We start from the raw sequence: 20,352 nt of genomic DNA, 5'->3' as shown, positions 1-20,352 counted from the left end.
AGTTAGTAGAGTCATTCAATATATATATATTTTTACATTTTCACGTTTCCCCTTTTCCCATTTTGTATCACAAAGGTAATGGATTCATACGATAGTTCAGTAGAGGGCGATAATGCAACGTATTGGATGCCAACCATCTTTAAACCTCACCGAAGAAGAAGAAGAAGAAGAAGAGGGAGGAGGCACCTGTTCTTTTGTGATTGCTGCCCTACCCACTATTGACTGGAAGGAGAGCTATTGAACAAATTTGTTTGTGTTGTTTCTCTGGTTGTTTTTTTTCTCTCCCAAATCTTGGGGGACAATCGTTGTTTCAACATGGTTTGGTTTCTGATTCTCATCTGGTTTGTCCAAGGTAGGACCAGTCATTTTGTTTTCGTGACATCCTACTTTTGAGTGTTTTCCATTTGAGTTAGGCCAGGCCAGTTGCACTGTAGACGCCAATTGGTTCACCATGTTATTATGTAACATGTATTATGTTACCCTTGTGTATTTCAGTGGGCAGTGTTCCCATCACCAATTTGACAAATGCTACTACTTCAAATTCTACTTTCCCTGCCACAGGTAAGCAGGCCTGCATTGGGGACCACTCATTTTGTAAGGTTACAGGCTGAAAACTAGGCCTGTTTACCATTTTTAGTTCATGTAGGCCAGCCCCACTGCAAAACTGTTGTTCTGTTCCTCTTTATATTTTCTTTCTGTATTTCAGTGGACAATTCTACAAACCCCATCAACAATTCTACAAATGTGACTTTCACTGCCACAGGTAGGCCTCTACTGTGATTCTCAAGTCAATCTCTTGGTGTGATGGGCCTAAAGAAACAATTCCATTGGTTTTCTTCAAGTTCATGGCTTATCTATCAAAAATAAAATATTGCAAAATGTGTTTAATGTTAACAATTGCCTTTAGGTTCTACTACCTCAATGGGACCACGCCACAGACAAAATGATTGGGTTAAAATGCCTGAAACCAGAGAAGGTAACGCATTCATTAGATGAAGCGCACAATCCTGGACCTCTACTGCGAGGTCTGGACTTTAATGGCACTGGAGGTAGTGACTTGTAACTAGTACATGTTGTGTCAGTGTGGTTGTTTCAGACCCTCTCTCTCTGTTACAGAGGACTTACAGTTCGACCTTGCTATCGTGGAGGGAGACATTCTGGTTTCGGTGAGTCTATTATCCCTGCTTTCTGTCCTGTTACTGCATCTTTTTTTAGGCTGATGAATCAGATTGATACCACCTTCTGGTATACACAGCCTGAAGCTAATGACTGCAAAACCATTCAAGCCAGATTGTTGAACAGAATTACATTCTAACTTGCTCTACCGGTTGTCCATGGTGTTGGTCCTTCAGATGGTTGAAATTTGAGCCAAAATATCCACAGGAAAAATATACAATGCATGCATACTAAAGTGCCAGGTGATAGAAATTTCAACTTCAGTACCGCCACTCTAAAAAGTTGTGTTAACAGTACTTTCCTGTGGATATTTTGACCATCTGAAGGATCAACACCACGGACCACCAGTAGAGTAAGTTTCAATGTCGTTTTATTCAACATTCTGTCTTGTAAAGAAACCTTAAACGAGTTTGCAGTCATTAGTTTCAGTCTGTGTATACCAGAAGCTGGTACAGTGCCTTCCGAAAGCAGCCTGAATTCAAAATGGATTAAACACAAATTCTAACCCATCTACACAAAATACCCCATAATGACAGTGAAAATGTTTTAGACATTTTTGCTAGTTTATTGGAAATGAAATGCGGAAATATCTCAGCTATTTGCATCCCAGCGTCAATACTTTGTAGAAGCACCTTTGGCAGCGATTAGCGCTGTGAGTCCCGCTGGGTAAGTCTAAGAGCTTTCCGCATCTGGATTGTGTAACTTCTCAAAATTATTCAAGCTGTCAAATTGGTTGTTGATCACTACTAAACAACCATTTTCAGGTCTTGCCGTAGATTTGTCAAAACTGTAACTCGGCCACTCGGGAACATTCTGTCTTCTTGCTAAGCAACTCCAGTGCTCTCTTGCTAAGCAACTCTTGCTAAGCAACTCATTTGCCCTTGTGTTTTAGGTTCTTGTCCTGCAGAAAGGTGAATTATGCTCCCAGTGTCTGGTAGAGAGCAGACTAAACCAGGATTTCCTCTGGGATCTTAAATCCCTGAGTGGTTTCCTTCTCATAGGTCGTTGTAGTTAAATCTGTTTGAAATTCACTGCTTGTTCGAGACCTTACAGATAATTGTATGTGTGGGTTACGAGGTAGTCACGAGACGAGGTAGTCATTCAAAATTCATGTTAAACACTGTTGCACAGTGAGTCATGCAAATAATAGATTTATTGTGTGTCGGCCAGTGACGACAATCTCAATTTAATATTTATATATATAAATAATAGTCTACAAAACATTAGGAACACCTAACATTGAGTTGCACCCCCCTTTGCCCTCAGAAAAGCCTCAGTTCGTCAGGGCATGGACTCTACAAGGTGTCAAGCATTCGACAGGAATGCTGGCCCCATGAATTCCTCAATGCTTCCCACCATTGTGCCCAGTTGGCTGGTAGTGGATCTCTAATCCGAAATGGCTCGTTCCATCTCATCCCTCAGATGCTTAATTGGATTGAGATCTGGTGACTGGTCAGGCCACTGCACTAAGCTGAATTCACTGTAATTTTCGTGGAACCATTCCTGGACAATCCGAGCCTTGTTTCATGGGGCATTAACCTGCTGATACTCTGCTGCCATGAAGGGATGCACCTGATTTTCAATTATGTTAAGACATTCAAACGTTGCTCAACTTTTATCATGGGACCCAATGTGTGCCATGAAAAGGCACCCCACAGCATACCACTGCCACTCACCAGCCTGCAATGTTGACAAACGGCATGATGGATGCATGCATGTGGTTTTCTTCATACCCTAGTCCTCCCATCAGCGTGAAATTGCAAAAAAACGGCATTTATCATACCAGACGTTTTTCCAATTATCCTGTGTCCAGTGTTTCCTTAGTCCACTGCAACAAGTTTTTTGCTGAAAGAAGTGGAACTCTGCCATACCCCATTTGTGTCAAGGTTCTACGAGCTGAGCATTTTTGGGGTCTTTGGGAACAAATGTTTTACTGGACTGTCAATTGACTATAACTGTAGCCCGTCTGTTGCTCTGCACAATTCGTGTCACCCATTTTCGACCACTGGACTGCCATTGGCTGGATGTCCTTTGGGTGGTGGACCATTCTTCACACACACACGGGAAACTGAGTGTGAAATACACAGCAACGTTGCAGTTCTTGACACACTCAAACTGGTGAGTCTGGTACCTACCATACCCTGATCAAAGGTACTTCAATATTTTGTCCTGCCCATTCACCCTCTGACTGGCATATAGACATGATCCATGTCGCAAGGCTTAACAATCCTCCTTTAACCGGTCTCTTCATATACACTGATTGAACAGGTGACCTCAATAAGGATCATAGCATTCACCTGGTCAGTCTGTCATGGAAAGTACACTGTATATTGCTCCATTCTTTTTTTTCTACATACTTAGTCTGGTTTTAGTCATTAATACTGAAATAGTTTGACCATTTTAGAACTTAAAAACATTCATAGGGGAAACGCGTAAATAACAATTGAATTAATCTGAGGCCTATACTCTCTAGCAACAGCTGGATTAAAGACTAGGTGTTTGTCCTACAGGAAGACCGATTAGCTGTGAAGTCACTTTGGCCTGAGAATGAAGGCGTCACTTCTATCCCCTACAAGATCAACGATTATCTGGGTGAGTGTCGAATACAGTAGGAGAGATGAACACTGTAACACTAGATGTTTTCTAATACAGTGAGAATGATATGCACCGTCTAATGGTAGATTGTCTCTGATCCACACAGTGGACAGAAAGGAAACTATACTAGCAGCGTTCAAGCTTATTTCAGACCAGACGTGTATCCGCTTCCACGAATACACCAATGAGATGAACTACATAGAGTTCATCTCTGGGACAGGGTGAGTCCAAAGTGGGCACATTAACACATTCTCTCCTTCCCAGCAGTTTACAGTTAACTCACAACCTCTCCTTCCTTTTCCTGTGTTCAATCCTTTATTTTTCCTCTCTTCCTGTCATATCGCCTCTTTCTCCTCCATTTCTCTCCTCCCGCTTCTCTCCCCTTTATCTCTCTTCACTTAACTCTAGCTGTGCGTCGTATGTAGGTTTCCAGGGCGGGGCCCAGTCTGTGTACTTCGGTAGAGCCTGTAACGTGGGGAACCTGTGTCATGAGCTGATGCATGCCCTGGGCCTGCACCACGAGCACACACGGCCAGACCGTGACCAATACGTCACCATACAGTGGGACAACGTGGTCCCAGGTAACTCACACCAACACAACATACTAAACCACCTCACGGGCAGTGCATGTGGATCAGGGGCAGGGCTGGTCAATTTGTCCCATGAAGAGCTGCAGTGTGCAGGCTTCAGTAGCAGCCCAGCACTAACATACCTGATTCAGCTTTTTGTGGTCTGGAGTGAAGACCGTATAGAATAACTATTGACATTTAGTATTTTATTAAGTACTGCCTAAGCAGCAGTTACTCTTCCTGGGGTCCACACAACATGAAACACTACATACCACAAGGACAGAACCACTTTAGTTTAAAATAAGAATAGTCTTTCATACATTTATGCCTTAACGTTCCATTTATCATGTACTTATTATAACGGAAATAGTGCAGCCATTCATTTCCCCATACATTGCAACCCTTTTCTCTACTGTTGAAATTGCTTTGTCTAAGCAGGTCCTGATAGCCTAATATCATAGCTACCTTGAATCCTGATATCCTAATCTCACAGCACCAGTTCTGTAAACACCAGAGAGAATCTTACACCAGTAACCATCAGTGTTCTTCAGTTTGAGACCAATACTATGCATAACTATGTATTTCAGGCTCATTTCCAATGATGTAGAATTGAACTGAATTCGTTTACTCCTGTGAATTTTCCCTGGCGTGAACGCAGCAACCTTGTTCGCTAAATTTGCCTGACGCGAATAACACTACGTTGTCATCTACAGTTACCACCCGTAATGGGTATCCTGGTGTAAAATATACCTTTTACAGTTGCCACCCGTAATGGGTATCCTGGTGTAAAATATACCTTTTACAGTTGCCACCCGTAATGGGTATCCTGGGATAACATGTAAGCTTGTTTTGAAGGCAGTTTTGTTACATTACCACCCACAATGGGTTTCATTAGGTAAGATGAAATATTCATGCCTTGAATCCTGTAGAGTTTCCTCCTGCTAGAGGTTCAACTTAATGGTTTCCATCTCAACTCGTCTACATTTCCATTTTCATTCCCCTATATCACATTCACACCCAGCAGTGTCCACCAGTCACATCTGCTTCTTGTAACTCTTTTTAACTTCCAGGAAAAGAAAATAATTTTAAGGTGAAGAAAGGAGACACTCAGGACCTGCCCTATGACTACGACTCCATAATGCACTACGGAACGTCAGTCATACTCCTCTCCTCCTTATTCCCACTAAAGTCCTAATTTTACTCACCTTGTTTTTAAACTGATAGCAATAAGTAAATATTAGTTTTGTGACTGTGTACAGTCGTGGGCAAAAGTTGAGAAGGACACAAATATACATTTTCAGTCTGCTGCCTCAGTTTGTATGATGGCAATTTGCATATACTCCAGAATGTTATAAAGAGTGATCAGATGAATTGCAATTAATTGCAAAGTCCCTCTTTGCCATGAAAATGAACTGAATCCCCCCAAAACATTTCCGCTGCATATCAGCCCTGCCACAAAAGGACCAGCTGATCTCATGTCAGTGATTCTCTCGTTAATACAGGTGTGAGTGTTGATGAGGACAAGGCTGGAGATCACTCTGTCATGCTGCTTGAGTTCGAATAACAGACTGGAAGCTTCAAAAGGAGGGCGGTGCTTGGAATCATTGTTCTTCCTCTGTCAACCATTGTTACCTGCAAGGAAACATGTGCCGTCATCATTGCTTTGCACAAAAAGGGCTTCGCAGGCAAGGATATTGCTGCCAGTAAGATTGCACCTAAATCAACCATTTATCGCATCATCAAGAACTTCAAGGAGAGCGGTTCAATTGTTGTGAAGAAGACTTTCTTGGGTGCCCTGAAGCCCAGCAAGCGCCAGGACTGTCTCCTAAAGTTGATTCAGCTGTGGGATCGGGGCACCACCAGTACAGGAATGGCAGCGGGCAGGTGTGAGTGCATCTGCATGCACAGTGAGGCGAAGACTTTTGGAGGATGTCAAGAAGGGCAGCAAAGAAGCCACTTCTCTCCAGGAAAAACACCAGGGACAGACTGATATTCTGCAAAAGGTACAGGGATTGGACTGCTGAGGACTGGGGTAAAGTCATTTTCTCTGATCAATCCCCTTTCCGATTGTTTGGGGCATCCGGAGAAGACAAGGTGAGCGCTACCATCAGTCCTGTGTCATGCCAACAGTAAAGCATCCTGAGACCATTCACGTGTGGGGTTGCTTCTCAGCAAAGGTAGTGGGCTCACTCACAATTTTGCCTAAGAACACAGCCATGAATAAAGAATGGTACCAACCATCCAGGAACTGTTTGGTGATGAACAATGGATTTTCCAGCATGATGGAGCACCTTGCCATAAGGCAAAAGTGATAACTAAGTGGCTCGGGGAACAAAATATCGCTAATTTGGGTCCATGTTCATTAAACTCCCCAGACCCTAATCCCATTGACAACTTGTGGTCAATCCTCAAGAGGCGGGTGGACAAACAAAACCCCACAAATTCTGACAAACTCCAAGCATTGATTATGCAAGAATGGGCTGCCATCAGTCAGGATGTGGCCCAGAAATTCATTGACAGCATGCCAGGGCGGATTGCAGAGGTCTTGAAAAAGGGTCAACACTGCAAATATTGACTCTTTGCATCAACTTGAATGTAATTGTTAATAAAAGCCTTTGACACTTATGAAATGCTTGTAATTATACTTCCGTGTTCCATAGTAACATCTGACAAAAATATCTAAAGACACTGAAGCAGCAAACTTTGTAGAAATTCATATTTGTGTCATTCTCTCAACTTTTGGCCACGACTGTACAGTATCCAGCTCCAGTAACATTTCCCTGTGTGTACCAAATGGTTCCCTATTTAGGTCACTATTGTTTACCTGGGCTCTGGTCAAACTATGTGCACTATATGGGGATTAGGGTGGCATTGTGACGCAGTCCTTGTGTTAAAGTAGCAAGTCCTCTAATCCCCAATTGTTGGGTTTCTCCTGGCAGATACTACTTCTCATCAAACCGTAACCCCACTATTCACTCCAAGAAGAGGGGAGTCCAGATTGGACAGAGAAATCACCTGAGCCCCCTGGACATAGCACGCCTCAACAAACTCTATCAATGTGGTAAAGACATGCACACACAGAGACAGGAAAAATATCAGAGTTGGGCTGCCTTTGTAAATGCAGTCATTATCGCACTGTATTCTAACCATGTTCATGTCCTGTCTTTCACAGAATAACAATGCACAGTTTAGCATTTATGACACCATCGAAGAAGATTTCAACACCGCTGCTGTCGACTGAAGATTCCAACACAAATGGCACTGACATTTTAACTTCTCAACAATGAATAAGTTGAACAAGTCCCTTAAAGCTTTCTGATGGATTATACGTGTGTCTGGCAGTAGTTTAATTGCTCCTGTGTGCTCTTGCTGCCTTGAATTAGGCCTATACCACTGCACTTGTCTTGGAAATAAATAAAATGACCTAGACTGAAAAGAATCCAGTCAGTGTGATGTTGCTTGCAGTGTTCTGTTTCATTCTATAATGGACCTTCTCAGCTATGCTCATCATACATCCCAAGGTGGGATCAGAGAAGAAGTAGATCTAGCATAGCAGGAGAGACTTAAATTAATGGTGAGTTATTCCTTAAACTTGGCCGACTACCTAGGCAACAAATTATTTAACGATGATGCTGTAACAGGACTTAGACAGCAGGGATCATAGACTCACCAAAATAACAATTTCGCCCTCTAGAAGGGTGTACTACGAAACAGGCTTGAGTTGGCGAGGTAACTTGGGTGAACTCTTGAGCTCAACTCAGGATAACCGGTACCATGGAAGTGGCCCACCTTTTAGCAAGGAATGCTAAACCAATATACATAAAGATTTATACACACAGCCGTTCAAAAGTTTGGGGTCACTAAGAAATGTCCTTGTTTTTGAACGCCTTTTTTGTCCATTAAATATCAACTTGATCAGAAATGGTGTCGACAATGTAAATAACTATTGTAGTTTTACATACGCCTTAGCCAAATACATTTAAACTCAGTTTTAAACAATTCCTGGCATTTAATCCTAGTAAAAATTCCCTGTCTTAGGTCAGTTAGGATCACCACTATATTTTAAGAATGAAATGTCAGAATAATCGAGATTTATTTCAGCTTCTATATCTTTCATCACATTCCCAGTGGGTCAGAAGTTTACATACACTCAATTAGTATTTGGTAGCATTGCCTTTAAATTGTTTAACTTGGGTCAAACATTTTGGGTAGCCTTCCACAAGCTTCCCACAATAAGTTGGGTGAATTTTGGCCCATTCCTCCTGACAGAACTGTTGTAACTGAGTCAGGTTTGTAGGCCTACTTGCTCTCACACGCTTTTTCAGTTCTGCCCACAAATTCTCTATAGGATTGAAGTCAGGGCTCTGTGATGGCCACTCCAATACCTTGACTTTGTTGTCCTTCAGCCATTTTGCCACAACTTTGGAAGTATGCTTGGAGTCGTTGTCCATTTGGAAGACCCATTTGCGACCAAGCTTTAACTTTCTGACATGTCTTGATGTTGCTGAAATATATCCACATGACTTTCCTCACTCATGATGCCATCTATGTTGTGACGTTCACCAGTCCCTCCTGCAGCAAAGCACCCCCACAACATGATGCTGCAACCCCCGTGCTTCACGGTTGGGATGGTGTTCTTTGGCTTGCAAGCCTCCCCCTTTTTCCTCCAAACATAATGATGGTCATTATGGCCAAACAGTTTTATTTATTTTTTTCATCAGAGCAGAAGACAATTCTTTAAAAAGTATGGTCTTTGTCCCCGTGTGCAGTTGGCTTTTTTATGGCGGTTTTGGAGAAGTGGCTTCTTCCTTGCTGAGCGGCCTTTCAGGTTATGTTGATATAGAACTCGTTTTACTGTGGATATAGATACGTTGTACATGTTTCCTCCAGCATTTTCACATGGTCCTTTGCTGTTGTTCTGGGATTGATTTGCACTTTTCGCACCAAAGTACGCTCATCTCTAGGAGACAGAACGCGTCTCCTTCCTGAGCGGTATGATGCTGCGTGGTCTGATGGTGTTTGTACTTGCATACTATTGCTTGTACAGGTGAACGTGGTACCTTCTGGCGTTTGGAAAATACTCCCAAGGATGAACCAGACTTGTGGAGGCCTACAATTTTTTTCTGAGGTCTTGGCTGATTTCTTTTGATTTTCCCATGATGTCAAGCAAAGAGGCACTGAGTTTGAAGGTAGGCCTTGAAATATATCTACAGGTACACCTCCAATTGAATAAAATGATGTCAATTAGCCTATCAGAAGCTTCTAAAGCCATGACATCATTTTCTGCAATTGTACAAGCTGTTTATTAAAGGCACAGTCAACTTAGTGTATGTTAACTTCTGAACCACTGGAATTGTGATACAGTGAATTATAAGTGAAATAATCCGTTTGTAAACAATTGTTGGAGAAATTACTTGTGTCATGCACACAGTAGGTGTCCTAACCGACTAGTTAAAACTATAGTTTGTTAACAAGAAATGTGTGGAGTGGTTGAAAAATGAGTTTTAATGACTCCAACCTAAGTGTACGTAAACTTCCGACTTCAACTGTACATAGTTGTACAGAGGCCCATTATCAGCAACCATAACTTCTGTGTTCCAATGGCACATTGTTAGCTAATGCAAATGTATCATTTTTAAAGGCAAATTGATCATCAGAAAGCCCTTTTGCAATTACGTTAGCACAGCTGAAAACTGTTCTGATTAAAGAAGCAATAAAACTGGCCTTTAGACTAGTTGGGTATCTGGAGCATCAGCATTTGTGGGTTCGATTACAGTCTCAAACTGAAACTGAAAATCTGAAAATCTCGTACAACGCTGTGTACTACTCCACAGAACCGTGCAAACCGGCAATAACCAGAATAGAAAGAGTGGGAGGCCCCAGTGCACAACTGAGCAAGAGTACATTAGAGTGTCTAGTTTGAGAAATAGATGCCTCAACTGGCAGCTTCTTTAAATAGTACCCGCAAAACACCAGTCTCAACGTCAACAGTGAAGAGGCGACTCCGTGATGCTGGCATTCTAGGCAAAGTTGCAAAGAAAAAGCCATATCTGACTGGCCAATAAAAAGATTAAGATTGGCAAAAGAACACAGACACTTGGCAAAAGAACACAGACACTGGACAGAGGAACTCTGCCTAGAAGGCCAGAATATTCCATGGGTTTACACTAATCTTACTACCACTGCGCTGATCACACTCAAACAGAAAAGGCTGATGCTTGCAATTCATTTTTATTGTAAAGTTGTATGATATAATGCAGGAAGAATTAACACCCAAAAGCCCATTTATGGCCATGGCAAACTGCCTATCATAGACCCTCTCCCTCTTCTTCCAGGGTGTCCTCCAGCAGCTCATGAAAGCAATGCTGTCAATCCACATGGAAGCAGAACATAGAGTGCTCCTGTAAAACAATTATCCCGTCAGGAATTCATCAAATAGTCATTGAACAAATGGGATTCACAGTAATACATTTGTCTGAGCATTTTCAATCATGAACCCCAGTTCTGGAGCCCCTATCCTCTCATCACAAGCCCAAGCATTTACCTCATCTGCTCTTCTGTGTTTTCCTCTTCCTGCCTCCCTCCCTTTGATCCTTTCCTATTGATGCTTCAACAGATAAAGTGACCTCATATGCCACAATCTGTTTCAAGAAAAAAACATCCGAAAGCCCGCTCACATGAGGTGAATAATCACATGAGATCAGGAATTGTAGTGTTTGAGTTGAAAGACATTGCATAAATGAACTTCTATCAACACTAATACAGTTGTCTACAGAGAACAGGCTTTGATAGTAAACACTTACCTAATGTAGTCATGGAGCTGTGCTCCTCCTCCAACCCTCCCATCCTTTCCAATTGATGCTTCAACAGATCTGTTTCTTTGGCTGCTCTTCTCATCTATCTCAGACTTGAACAGGCTTAGAAAGAGGACAAAAGGAAACCAAAGCAACTTTAAAAGAGAAGTAGAAGAGGCAGACTTCATTTCTTTTTGACATGTCTGTTGGCTCTTTTTCCTGTGCTCTTGGTCTTCTCCTTTCCTGCTCATCCTTAGTTATTTAGATAGTTATTTTGGCCATTCGTACATTGGAATTCTAGTTCCATCGCCTCTCTATTACCTCTTTTCTCTGGGTCTCTGTTTATCTTGCCTCCCCCTTGTGTTTTCCATAACTTTGTTTTGATCCACTCAGCTCTCCTTTACTGCTGATCTCATTTATCTTTTATCCCATGGTCCTACCGATTCTGTCCTCAGAACTATTCTATATATCCTACTTCCCTCCTGATAAACCACTCTGGTCTCCCTTCCTCCTCTCTCATGTTTTCTCCTCTTCACCCTCATGCCTGGCTTCCTTATAGTTTTTTCCTGCTTTTGCTCATTTTCTCGTTTTGTTTTTTGTTTTTTCTCTTTAAACAATCGAATTTGTTTTTGTTTATTTACATATATTAACATATCTAGGAGCATTGACTTGTACATTTCTTCTTTTGTCTGCTCCCTTTTTTTTGTCATCTACTCAAAAGTTGTCATTGACTCGTCCGCCAATTTCTTCTGCTTCTTCCTTGTTCTTCGCAGAGCGGTCTCTGGACGCTGCTCCCTCTCTTCCCTCCGCACAGAGGCGTCAGATGTAGACGATGTGACCTCGTTTACCACCACCTGTTTTGCTCTCTGTGTCTGCCCTTTTTTCTGACACAGCGCATGCCTCTTTTCTCTTTCAATCTGTGCATTCCTCTCTTCTCTCTCATATAGTTTCTCCATCTCCATCTTGAACCTGGCCTCGTGATCTTTTTTTTTTTGAAGCTCTGCTCTCTTCTTATCCTCGTCTCGTATCCTTGTCTGCCGTTTCTGTTCCTCCTTCTCTTGTTCCTGCTGTATCTTCAATCTTCTTTTCTGTTCCTCTTTCCTCCTCTTCTCTTCTTTCTCTCGTGCCTTTTGCTGCATCTCCAACACCTTCATTCTCTCCTTTTCCCTGTTCCTCTCCTCCTCCATCCTCTGTTTCTCAATCTTTTTCAACTTCTCTTCCCTCTTTTTCTCCATCTTTTTCTCTTCCTCTGCCCTCTTTTTCTCTTCTTTTTCACGGGCCTTCTGTTGCATCTCCTGCTTTTTTCTTTCTTTTTTCTCTCTCTTTTTCTCTTGCTCTCGTCTCTTTTTCTCATGTTCGATCTTTAGTTTCATCTCTGCCTTCTCCCTTTTCCTCTGCTCCTCTAACTTGTTTTTTTCCATATTTTCTGTCCTTTTCCTTTCCTCCTCATTCAATTTCTTCTGTCTCTTTTCCCACTTCTTGAGCTCTTCGTCCCTGGCTTTTTCCTTCCTCCTTTCGATCTTCATCATCTCTTCATTTCTCTTAGCCTCGTCCTTGAAATATTTGATCCTGTCTGCGTAGCTCATGGCATTAAGTTCTTCTTTCCCTCGGCTCGCCATCATAGACATTGCATTGGCGGTTGCATATCTCCCTTCCATTTTACCACTATCAATCTCCTTCCTGTCCCTCTCACCATAAGGATCTCTGTGTAGACATCTCTGCTGTTGTCCACTCATGCTCTCCTCACTTTCACTACTCCCCTCCTGACTTGTGTCCTCACTCACACTCTGAGACACATCATCCTCAGACGAGCACGAGGGAGTCACAGCCTTCTCAGTGATGACGCGGAGCGCCTTGATGTAGTCAGCTTCTGTGTTCACCCTGTGAGCGAGCGGGCACAGCTCCTCGTAAATGGATTTCCATGTGAGTGACTCCTCACATACGTCGTCAGGCAGGTATAGATCAGATGATTGCCTCTTGAGCACATTCACAACCTCAACCAGGTCCTGCTGGGTGTCCCCCTGAGTGTCCTCTCGGGCGGCCACTGGCGTGGCGTCTGGGCTGGCTGGGCGCTCGGGGGCTGTGGCAGGGGTATTGGATTGTTCTACTGCAGAGGAGCAGGAGGCCTCAGTGTCATCGTTCTTGTCATCGTTGTTTACCCTTTTCTTCAGAATCTCTTCCTTTCTCTTTTGGGCCATCCTCTCAATCAGCTGTGCTTTATACATGTTCGCAATTTCTGCACCTCTCCGTTGAACTTCCTCAGACAATTCCTCAGACGATGCAATCTCTGGCCTCTTGACCTCATCCTTGACCTTTGCCTGGCCAGTCAATGGGGACCTGGGGTGGACATGCGGATGGGTCTGTCTCATCCGGGCAGGAGGGCCGGAAACCAGGGGGTGGGATGGGACAGCAAATCGGTGTGAAGCGTGTGGGTGTGACGTCTTGGAAGTTGAATGAGGCCATCTTTCAGGGGAGGTGCAGCTCTGTGTGTCCAGAGGGGGAAAGATTGAATGTTTCTTAGATGGGTCCTTCTGGGTGCCGGCAGCATGCTGGTCTGGCTCCGAATGGCTGTTGGCGAGGTACCTGTGGAGGTTGTACCGGGGGAAAGCTGGCAGTGTCGGGGAGACGGGACAAAGAATGGAGGAGGTGGAGCGCTGCTTGATCACCCCTTTATCCACCCCAATCTGTATGATGACAGACACATTTTTATTACTTAATAGCTTGATGGTCATAGTAATAACAATCTTAAAACAATTACAAGTGTATGGGTAATGAATATCATAGAGAAAACACATTTTATTACTGTATATTAGCCTACTAGGAAAATGGGAAGGTTCACACTTTTGGAATCATTCCGATTCAGAAATTCCTCCATTCTTTTTCAACTTTATTCTAAGAATGCAGACCTTCCTAAGAATACTACCATTGCAGAATGCAGACCTTCTTAAGAAAACTACCAGTGCAGAACGCAGGCCTTCCTCAGAATACTATCAGTTCAGAATACAGACCTTCCTCAGAATACTACCAGAGCATAATGCCGACAGAACTCATAATACTACCAGTGCAGAATGCAGACCTTCCTCACAATGCTACCAGTGCAGATTCTAGACCTTCTTAAGAATATTACCAGTGCAGAATGCAGACCTTCCTAAGAATACTATCATTGCAGAATGCAGACCTTCTTAAGAATACTACCAGTGCAGAACGCAGGCCTTCCTCAGAATACTATCAGTTCAGAATACAGACCTTCCTCAGAATACTACCAGAGCATAATGCCGACAGAACTCATAATACTACCAGTGCAGAATGCAGACCTTCCTCACAATGCTACCAGTGCAGATTCTAGACCTTCTTAAGAATACTACCAGTGCAGAACGCAGGCCTTCCTCAGAATACTACCAGTGCAGAATGCAGACCTTCCTCAGAATATGACAGACACATTTTTATTACTTAATAGCTTGATGGTCATTGTTATTACTATCTTAAAACAATTACATGTGTATGGGTAATAAATATCATAAAGAAAACACGTTTTATTACTGTATATTAGCCTGTTAGGAAAATGGGAAGGTCCACACTTTTGGAATCATTCCGATTCAGAAATTCTTCCATTCTTCTTCAACTTTATTCTAAGAATGCAGACCTTCCTAAGAATACTATCATTGCAGAATGCAGACCTTCTTAAGAATACTACCAGTGCAGAACGCAGGCCTTCCTCAGAATACTATCAGTTCAGAATACAGACCTTCTTAAGAATACTACCAGTGCAGAACGCAGGCCTTCTTAAGAATACTACCAGTGCAGAATGCAGACCTTCCTCAGAATACTACCAGTGCAGATTCTAGACCTTCTTAAGAATACTACCAGTGCAGAACGCAGGCCTTCTTAAGAATACTACCAGTGCAGAATGCAGACCTTCTTAATAATACTACCAGTGCAGAATTCAGAGCTTCCTGAGAATACTACCAGTTCAGAATACAGACCTTCCTCAGAATACTACCAGAGCATAATGCCGACAGAACTCATAATACTACCAGTGCAGAATGCAGACCTTCCTCAGAATACTACCAGTGCAGAATGCAGACCTTCCTCAGAATACTACCAGAGCATAATGCCGACAGAACTCATAATACTACCAGTGGCAGAATGTAGAACTTCCTCAGAATACTACCAGTGCAGATTCTAGACCTTCTTAAGAATACTATCAGTGCAGAATGCAGACCTTCTTAAGAATACTACCAGTGCAGAATGCAGACCTTCTTAAGAATACAACCATTGCAAAACGCAGACGTTCCTCAGAACACTATCAGTGCAGAATGCAGACCGTCTTAAGAATACTACCAGTGCAGAATGCAGACCTTCTTAATAATACTATCAGTGCAGAATGCAGACCTTCTTAAGAATACTACCAGTGCAGAATGCAGACCTTCTTAAGAATACAACCAGTGCAAAACGCAGACGTTCCTCAGAACACTATCAGTGCAGAATGCAGACCGTCTTAAGAATACCACCAGTGCAGAATGCAGACCTTCTTAATAATACTACCAGTGCAGAATTCAGAGCTTCCTGAGAATACTACCAGTGCAGAATGGAGACCTTCCTCAGAATACTACCAGTGCAGAATGCAGACCTTCCTCAGAATACTTCCAATGTGCAGATTGCAGACCTTCCTCAGAATACTTCCAATGTGCAGTTCTTTTCTTGCCTTCTTATTTCACTATTCTATCTATTTAGATCTCATTTCTGTGTATCAGGATTGGGAACATCTAAAGCAACTACAGTATATCTACTGTTATGAAAGTCTGATTGAAGAAAACTGCTCTTGTTACCTCCTCCAAGAGTTGGTGCAGCCTAAATATTTCTCCATACAGCGCCTTAATCTCCCTCATGTTTCCTCGCTCAGTTCTCCATGTCTCTTTGGCCAATCTCCAATGGGCGAGGTCAAGGTCACGGATATCCTCCCGCATGCCTAGTTCAACCTGGGTTCCCTTCTCATTTAGCCTCTTCTTTTTCCTCTTCTTCTGGGTTGAATCGGTGTCCTCCTTGCCCTGCCTACACACCTTTGGGGCAGTAGGGATATTGAGAATAGAACATGGTATATTTTATTTTACTCATTGGATTATTATGTACCTTCCATTGTATTTCATTGATATAGAATATCAATAAGGTATAATGTTGACACTAGATCAAGCCGTAGTTAGTACAACGTTTACACTGATTGTCCATACATGATTAGTCTGGACCACTTTAGTGGGTCGTAGATGTAGCCTGCAGATGGGACTTACATTAAGACTGGGGAGTTGTGAGGAGTTGTGAGGCTGGTGTGTTCTGGGCCTGTGGAGTTCAGTAGTTCCTGTGCAGAAATTGTCCTGTGCAGTCCGATTTGCCCATGGCTAGAAATGAAAATGATGACAAACATGCAGTCAGTAATGAGGTTATTGTTATTTTCAATCTTAGAAAAGCTCATAGGCCTGTATGTCAAAGTGATGATTTTAAATCACTGGAGTTTTGACTATGAGGGTGGTGAGAGAAAAGAGATTCTAACCATTCTTATGATGAGCCTTGGGAAGGAGAACTTTCCCATAGTTCCTTCAATTACAGTAATCCTGAAAAAGGTACAATATGGCTTAAAAATATTATTAGATTATTTAAATCATCTAAATTAAATTGTCACAAAGTAGGCCTTTTTACACTAAATCAGAAGTGGTCACAACTACTTACCACCAATCAATCACTTAAAAAATAACCATCCAAAATATAGCAATGATTTTGACCCTGAATTGAACTTGTAAGTGTTGCCGAAAATGGCAAACCATTTAGGCTGTCATCATATCAGAATACAATTATTTATGACATCACGATTGTGATGTAATGTGGTGCCATGGGAGACCACACCCACCCTGACAGACAACAAATCACCAGAGCCACATAGGCCTATTATCCAATTAATCCACTTCTATGTTTGAAATACAGTATATTTAGTACTAGTAAGCTCATAAACATAGTAAAAACCACACTGTAGCAATGTGTATCACTTCACAGCTACTGTCCATGATGCATCATGAGTGTTTGTCCTCTGATGGGACCCTATTCCCTACATAGTGTACTACTTTTGACCATGGCTGACAGTGTACTTTATAGGGTTGATTTGGGATGCATATAGGACTATGTAAAGAGTACCTTTGTTCGTCCTCACAATCAGTTTCGCGTTGACATTAACTCTTTTTGCTAAGTGAAAATCATGGGACAACAAGAAAGAAATGTATTCATAATAAATACTGTATGTGTTGTAATTTCAATGTAGATTCCAGTTGTAAATGGTAGACATTGTACAACAAGGTAACTCTTCAGGATGTGGCAGAGTATGAAAACCTTTGCACTGTCTCTGATGCAGGTGTTTTTTCCCCCACTCATTATGACATCACGGTGATGTCATATGGGGGACACGTTGCCCGAGTTTGGAATCTCCGGGGATAATGTGCTGTGTGCAGACCACTTTCACGCATATGCACTAGTGCAATCATTGTATTTCCTCCTGCATGAATGTATAATTGCAACATTACAGATTTTTTTTTACAATTGTGCGTCACCCTATGGGACTCCCAATCACGGCCGAATGTGATACAGCCTGGATTCAAACCAGGGACTGTAGTGACGCCTCTTGCACTGAGATGCAGTGCTTCAGACCGCTTTGCCACTCGGAAGGCCAATATAAATGCAACTTCAAAGAATTTACTTAGTTACAGTCCATATAAGGAGGTCAATTGAAATGAATTCATTAGTCCCTAATCTATGGATTTCACATGACTGTACAGGGGCACAGCCATTGGGTGGGCCTTGGAGGGCGCACCCACTTGCAGCCAGGCCCAGCCAATCAGAATGAGTTTGTCCCCACAAAAAGGCATTATTATATGCAAATACTTGTCAGCCTCCCTCCCAGCGTGGCTACAAATTCTCTAAAATGATGTTCGAGGAACCTTATGGTTGAAAAATTAACATTCAATTATCTAGCAACAGCTCTGGTGGACATTCCTGCAGTCAGCATGCCAACTGCACACTCTCTCAAAACTTGAGGCATCTGTGGCATTGTATTGTGACACAACTGCGTATTTTAGGGGATTTTTATTGTCCCCAGCACAAGGTGCACCTGTGTAATGATCATGCTATTTAATCAGCTTCTTGATATGCCACACCTGTCAGGTGGATGGATTACCTTGGCAAAGGAGAAACGCTCACTAACAGCGATGTAAACAAATTTGTGCACAAAATGAGAGAAATAAGCTTTTTTTGCATATGGAATATTTTTGAGATTTTTTATTTCAGCTCATGAAACATGGGACCAACACTTTACATGTGTGTATATTTCTGTTCAGTGTACATTTCCAAGGCAACAAATCCTCTAAAACAAACCTTCTCTGGGGTAGGCTAACTCGGAGCTTTCTCATATATCCTGAATGAAGTGTCTGATTTGCGAGGACCAATGAAATCAGATCGATAGGAGTGGGGGAGGAAGGGGCTTGTGCATCGATAAGCATATCAAAGACGTTAACAATAGATAATAAAATATGGCACTTTTGCCCATAAGATGGCTCTAATTTGGACTATTTTACACCATAGCCTGATAAAATTTGCAATAACTATTCTAGAGTAAAGACGTCCCCATACATAGGTTCAGTTTGCTCCTAGCAGAACTCGGCTAGGCGATGCAAACTTCTGTGCTCACACTTCCTAAAGACCTTGGCTTGAAAAACTAGGAGAAAGAGGCAATATTACTGTTTGTCTCTCTTGAGCCACCGTAGTAACAATATAGCCAGAAACACTTGCTCAAAATAGATACATCAAGAAATTTGTATAGAATTTTTTAAGTTTTTGCAGAGGAGGTCTTAGTCGCGCAATTACACATCAGTTTAGTGCAGTAATTCTCAACTGAATGATAGCAAACACTTCATTGAAGAATCCCGTCCATAGTTCCCACCCCTACTGTGAACCAATCACTGATGAAGGGGTGTAGACTTTGACTACCAAACTTCGACTTGCCTCAACACAAAAATTGGTGTACGCAAACAGCTGAAAAAAACCTACCAAACACCAAAATGAACAAAAACTTCACAAAATGTATAAGCTTAAACTGTTTCGACTGGGAAGCATGTGACAGCCTTTTGCGGCAGGTGGACGAGCAAAATCCACCATCGTAGTACGGATGAAGCCTGAGCTGGAATGTGAAGCTAACTGAAGCTGGCTAGATTTAAAAGACCCTGAGTAGATCTAGCTTGCTTCTTGGTATACCACTCTGGGAACACTCTGGACATACGACATGGGCTCTATGCTACATTATGGACAGTACTGTTCACTACTCTATACTATGGACGCACATTACCACTGTCTATACTGCACTATACATGAACACTAACACTGTCTACACGGTTTCCCACAGCAGATATTTATTTTCTGTCAATGGGGAGCCCACCATCATAGCCAAGATCCACGACAAGATATCAGAGATTGGCCAGAGAACACATAGGACTGAACTAAACATCCAGAAAGTCTGACCGCTCTACAACTGTGGCTGTATGACATGCTATATGCTTTTTGACCAGACGGCATCAGATACATGGCCTACACATACTAAGACAGAGGAGCGCTGTTTTGCTGTCTCGGATGCTTTATTTGAGGTTGATGTGTCTTTCTGTCAATAGTGTGCAACTGCAGCCCACATTTCGGGGTGTTCCTGCATGAGGGCATTCCTGCATCTGCTACATTATGCACAGTACTGCTCACTATATACTATGGATGCACATTAACACTGTCTATACTGGTCAAGGGAGGAGGATTGGAGGGAAAGAGAGAGGAGGTTGAAAAGACTGAGGGAGGCAGAGGATGGGTTTGTATCTGTTGAAGATAGCAATGACAAGGGAGAGGGTATGTCGAGGAAGATTGCTATCAAGTTCAAACAGAGTGGAAGGGGTAGAAGTTGTTGTGAGGAGCTTGGAGCCCAATTCTTCCATTGATGGGTATGGTTATGATAAAGATACGATTGGTTCAGTGGGAGTAAGATTTTTGAAGAAGGTGGAACCAGGCCTTTTGTCTGATCCATGGTCGGTTTCAAGTTGGGTGGAAAAGATGGTGGGTGCCGTTGAGTCGGTGAAGGTAACCCTAAGTGGAGGTGTCGGGTGCGAGAGAGGCAGGTTTAGGTGGCCAGGGTCATTGTAGTGCAGAAG

At 42.5% G+C, this 20,352-nt stretch overlaps 1 protein-coding gene across 1 annotated transcript; it reads left to right on the top strand.

Annotated features, from left to right (window-relative positions):
• The first annotated feature begins 249 nt into the window (after positions 1 to 249).
• Positions 250 to 7,798, top strand: LOC115159953 (astacin-like metalloprotease toxin 5). Its single transcript, XM_029710100.1, has 11 exons — positions 250 to 352; positions 496 to 561; positions 707 to 763; positions 908 to 976; positions 1,117 to 1,166; positions 3,687 to 3,768; positions 3,878 to 3,992; positions 4,180 to 4,352; positions 5,411 to 5,492; positions 7,280 to 7,401; positions 7,513 to 7,798. Exons 1-11 carry the CDS (start codon positions 316 to 318, stop codon positions 7,515 to 7,517), a joined length of 858 nt encoding a protein of 285 aa, XP_029565960.1. The 5' UTR covers positions 250 to 315; the 3' UTR covers positions 7,518 to 7,798.
• The last annotated feature ends 12,554 nt before the right edge of the window (positions 7,799 to 20,352 follow it).

This window comes from Salmo trutta, chromosome 23 (genome assembly GCF_901001165.1).
Source record: "Salmo trutta chromosome 23, fSalTru1.1, whole genome shotgun sequence".
Lineage (NCBI taxonomy): Eukaryota > Metazoa > Chordata > Actinopteri > Salmoniformes > Salmonidae > Salmo > Salmo trutta.
This window is presented reverse-complemented; position numbering and strand designations above follow the sequence as displayed.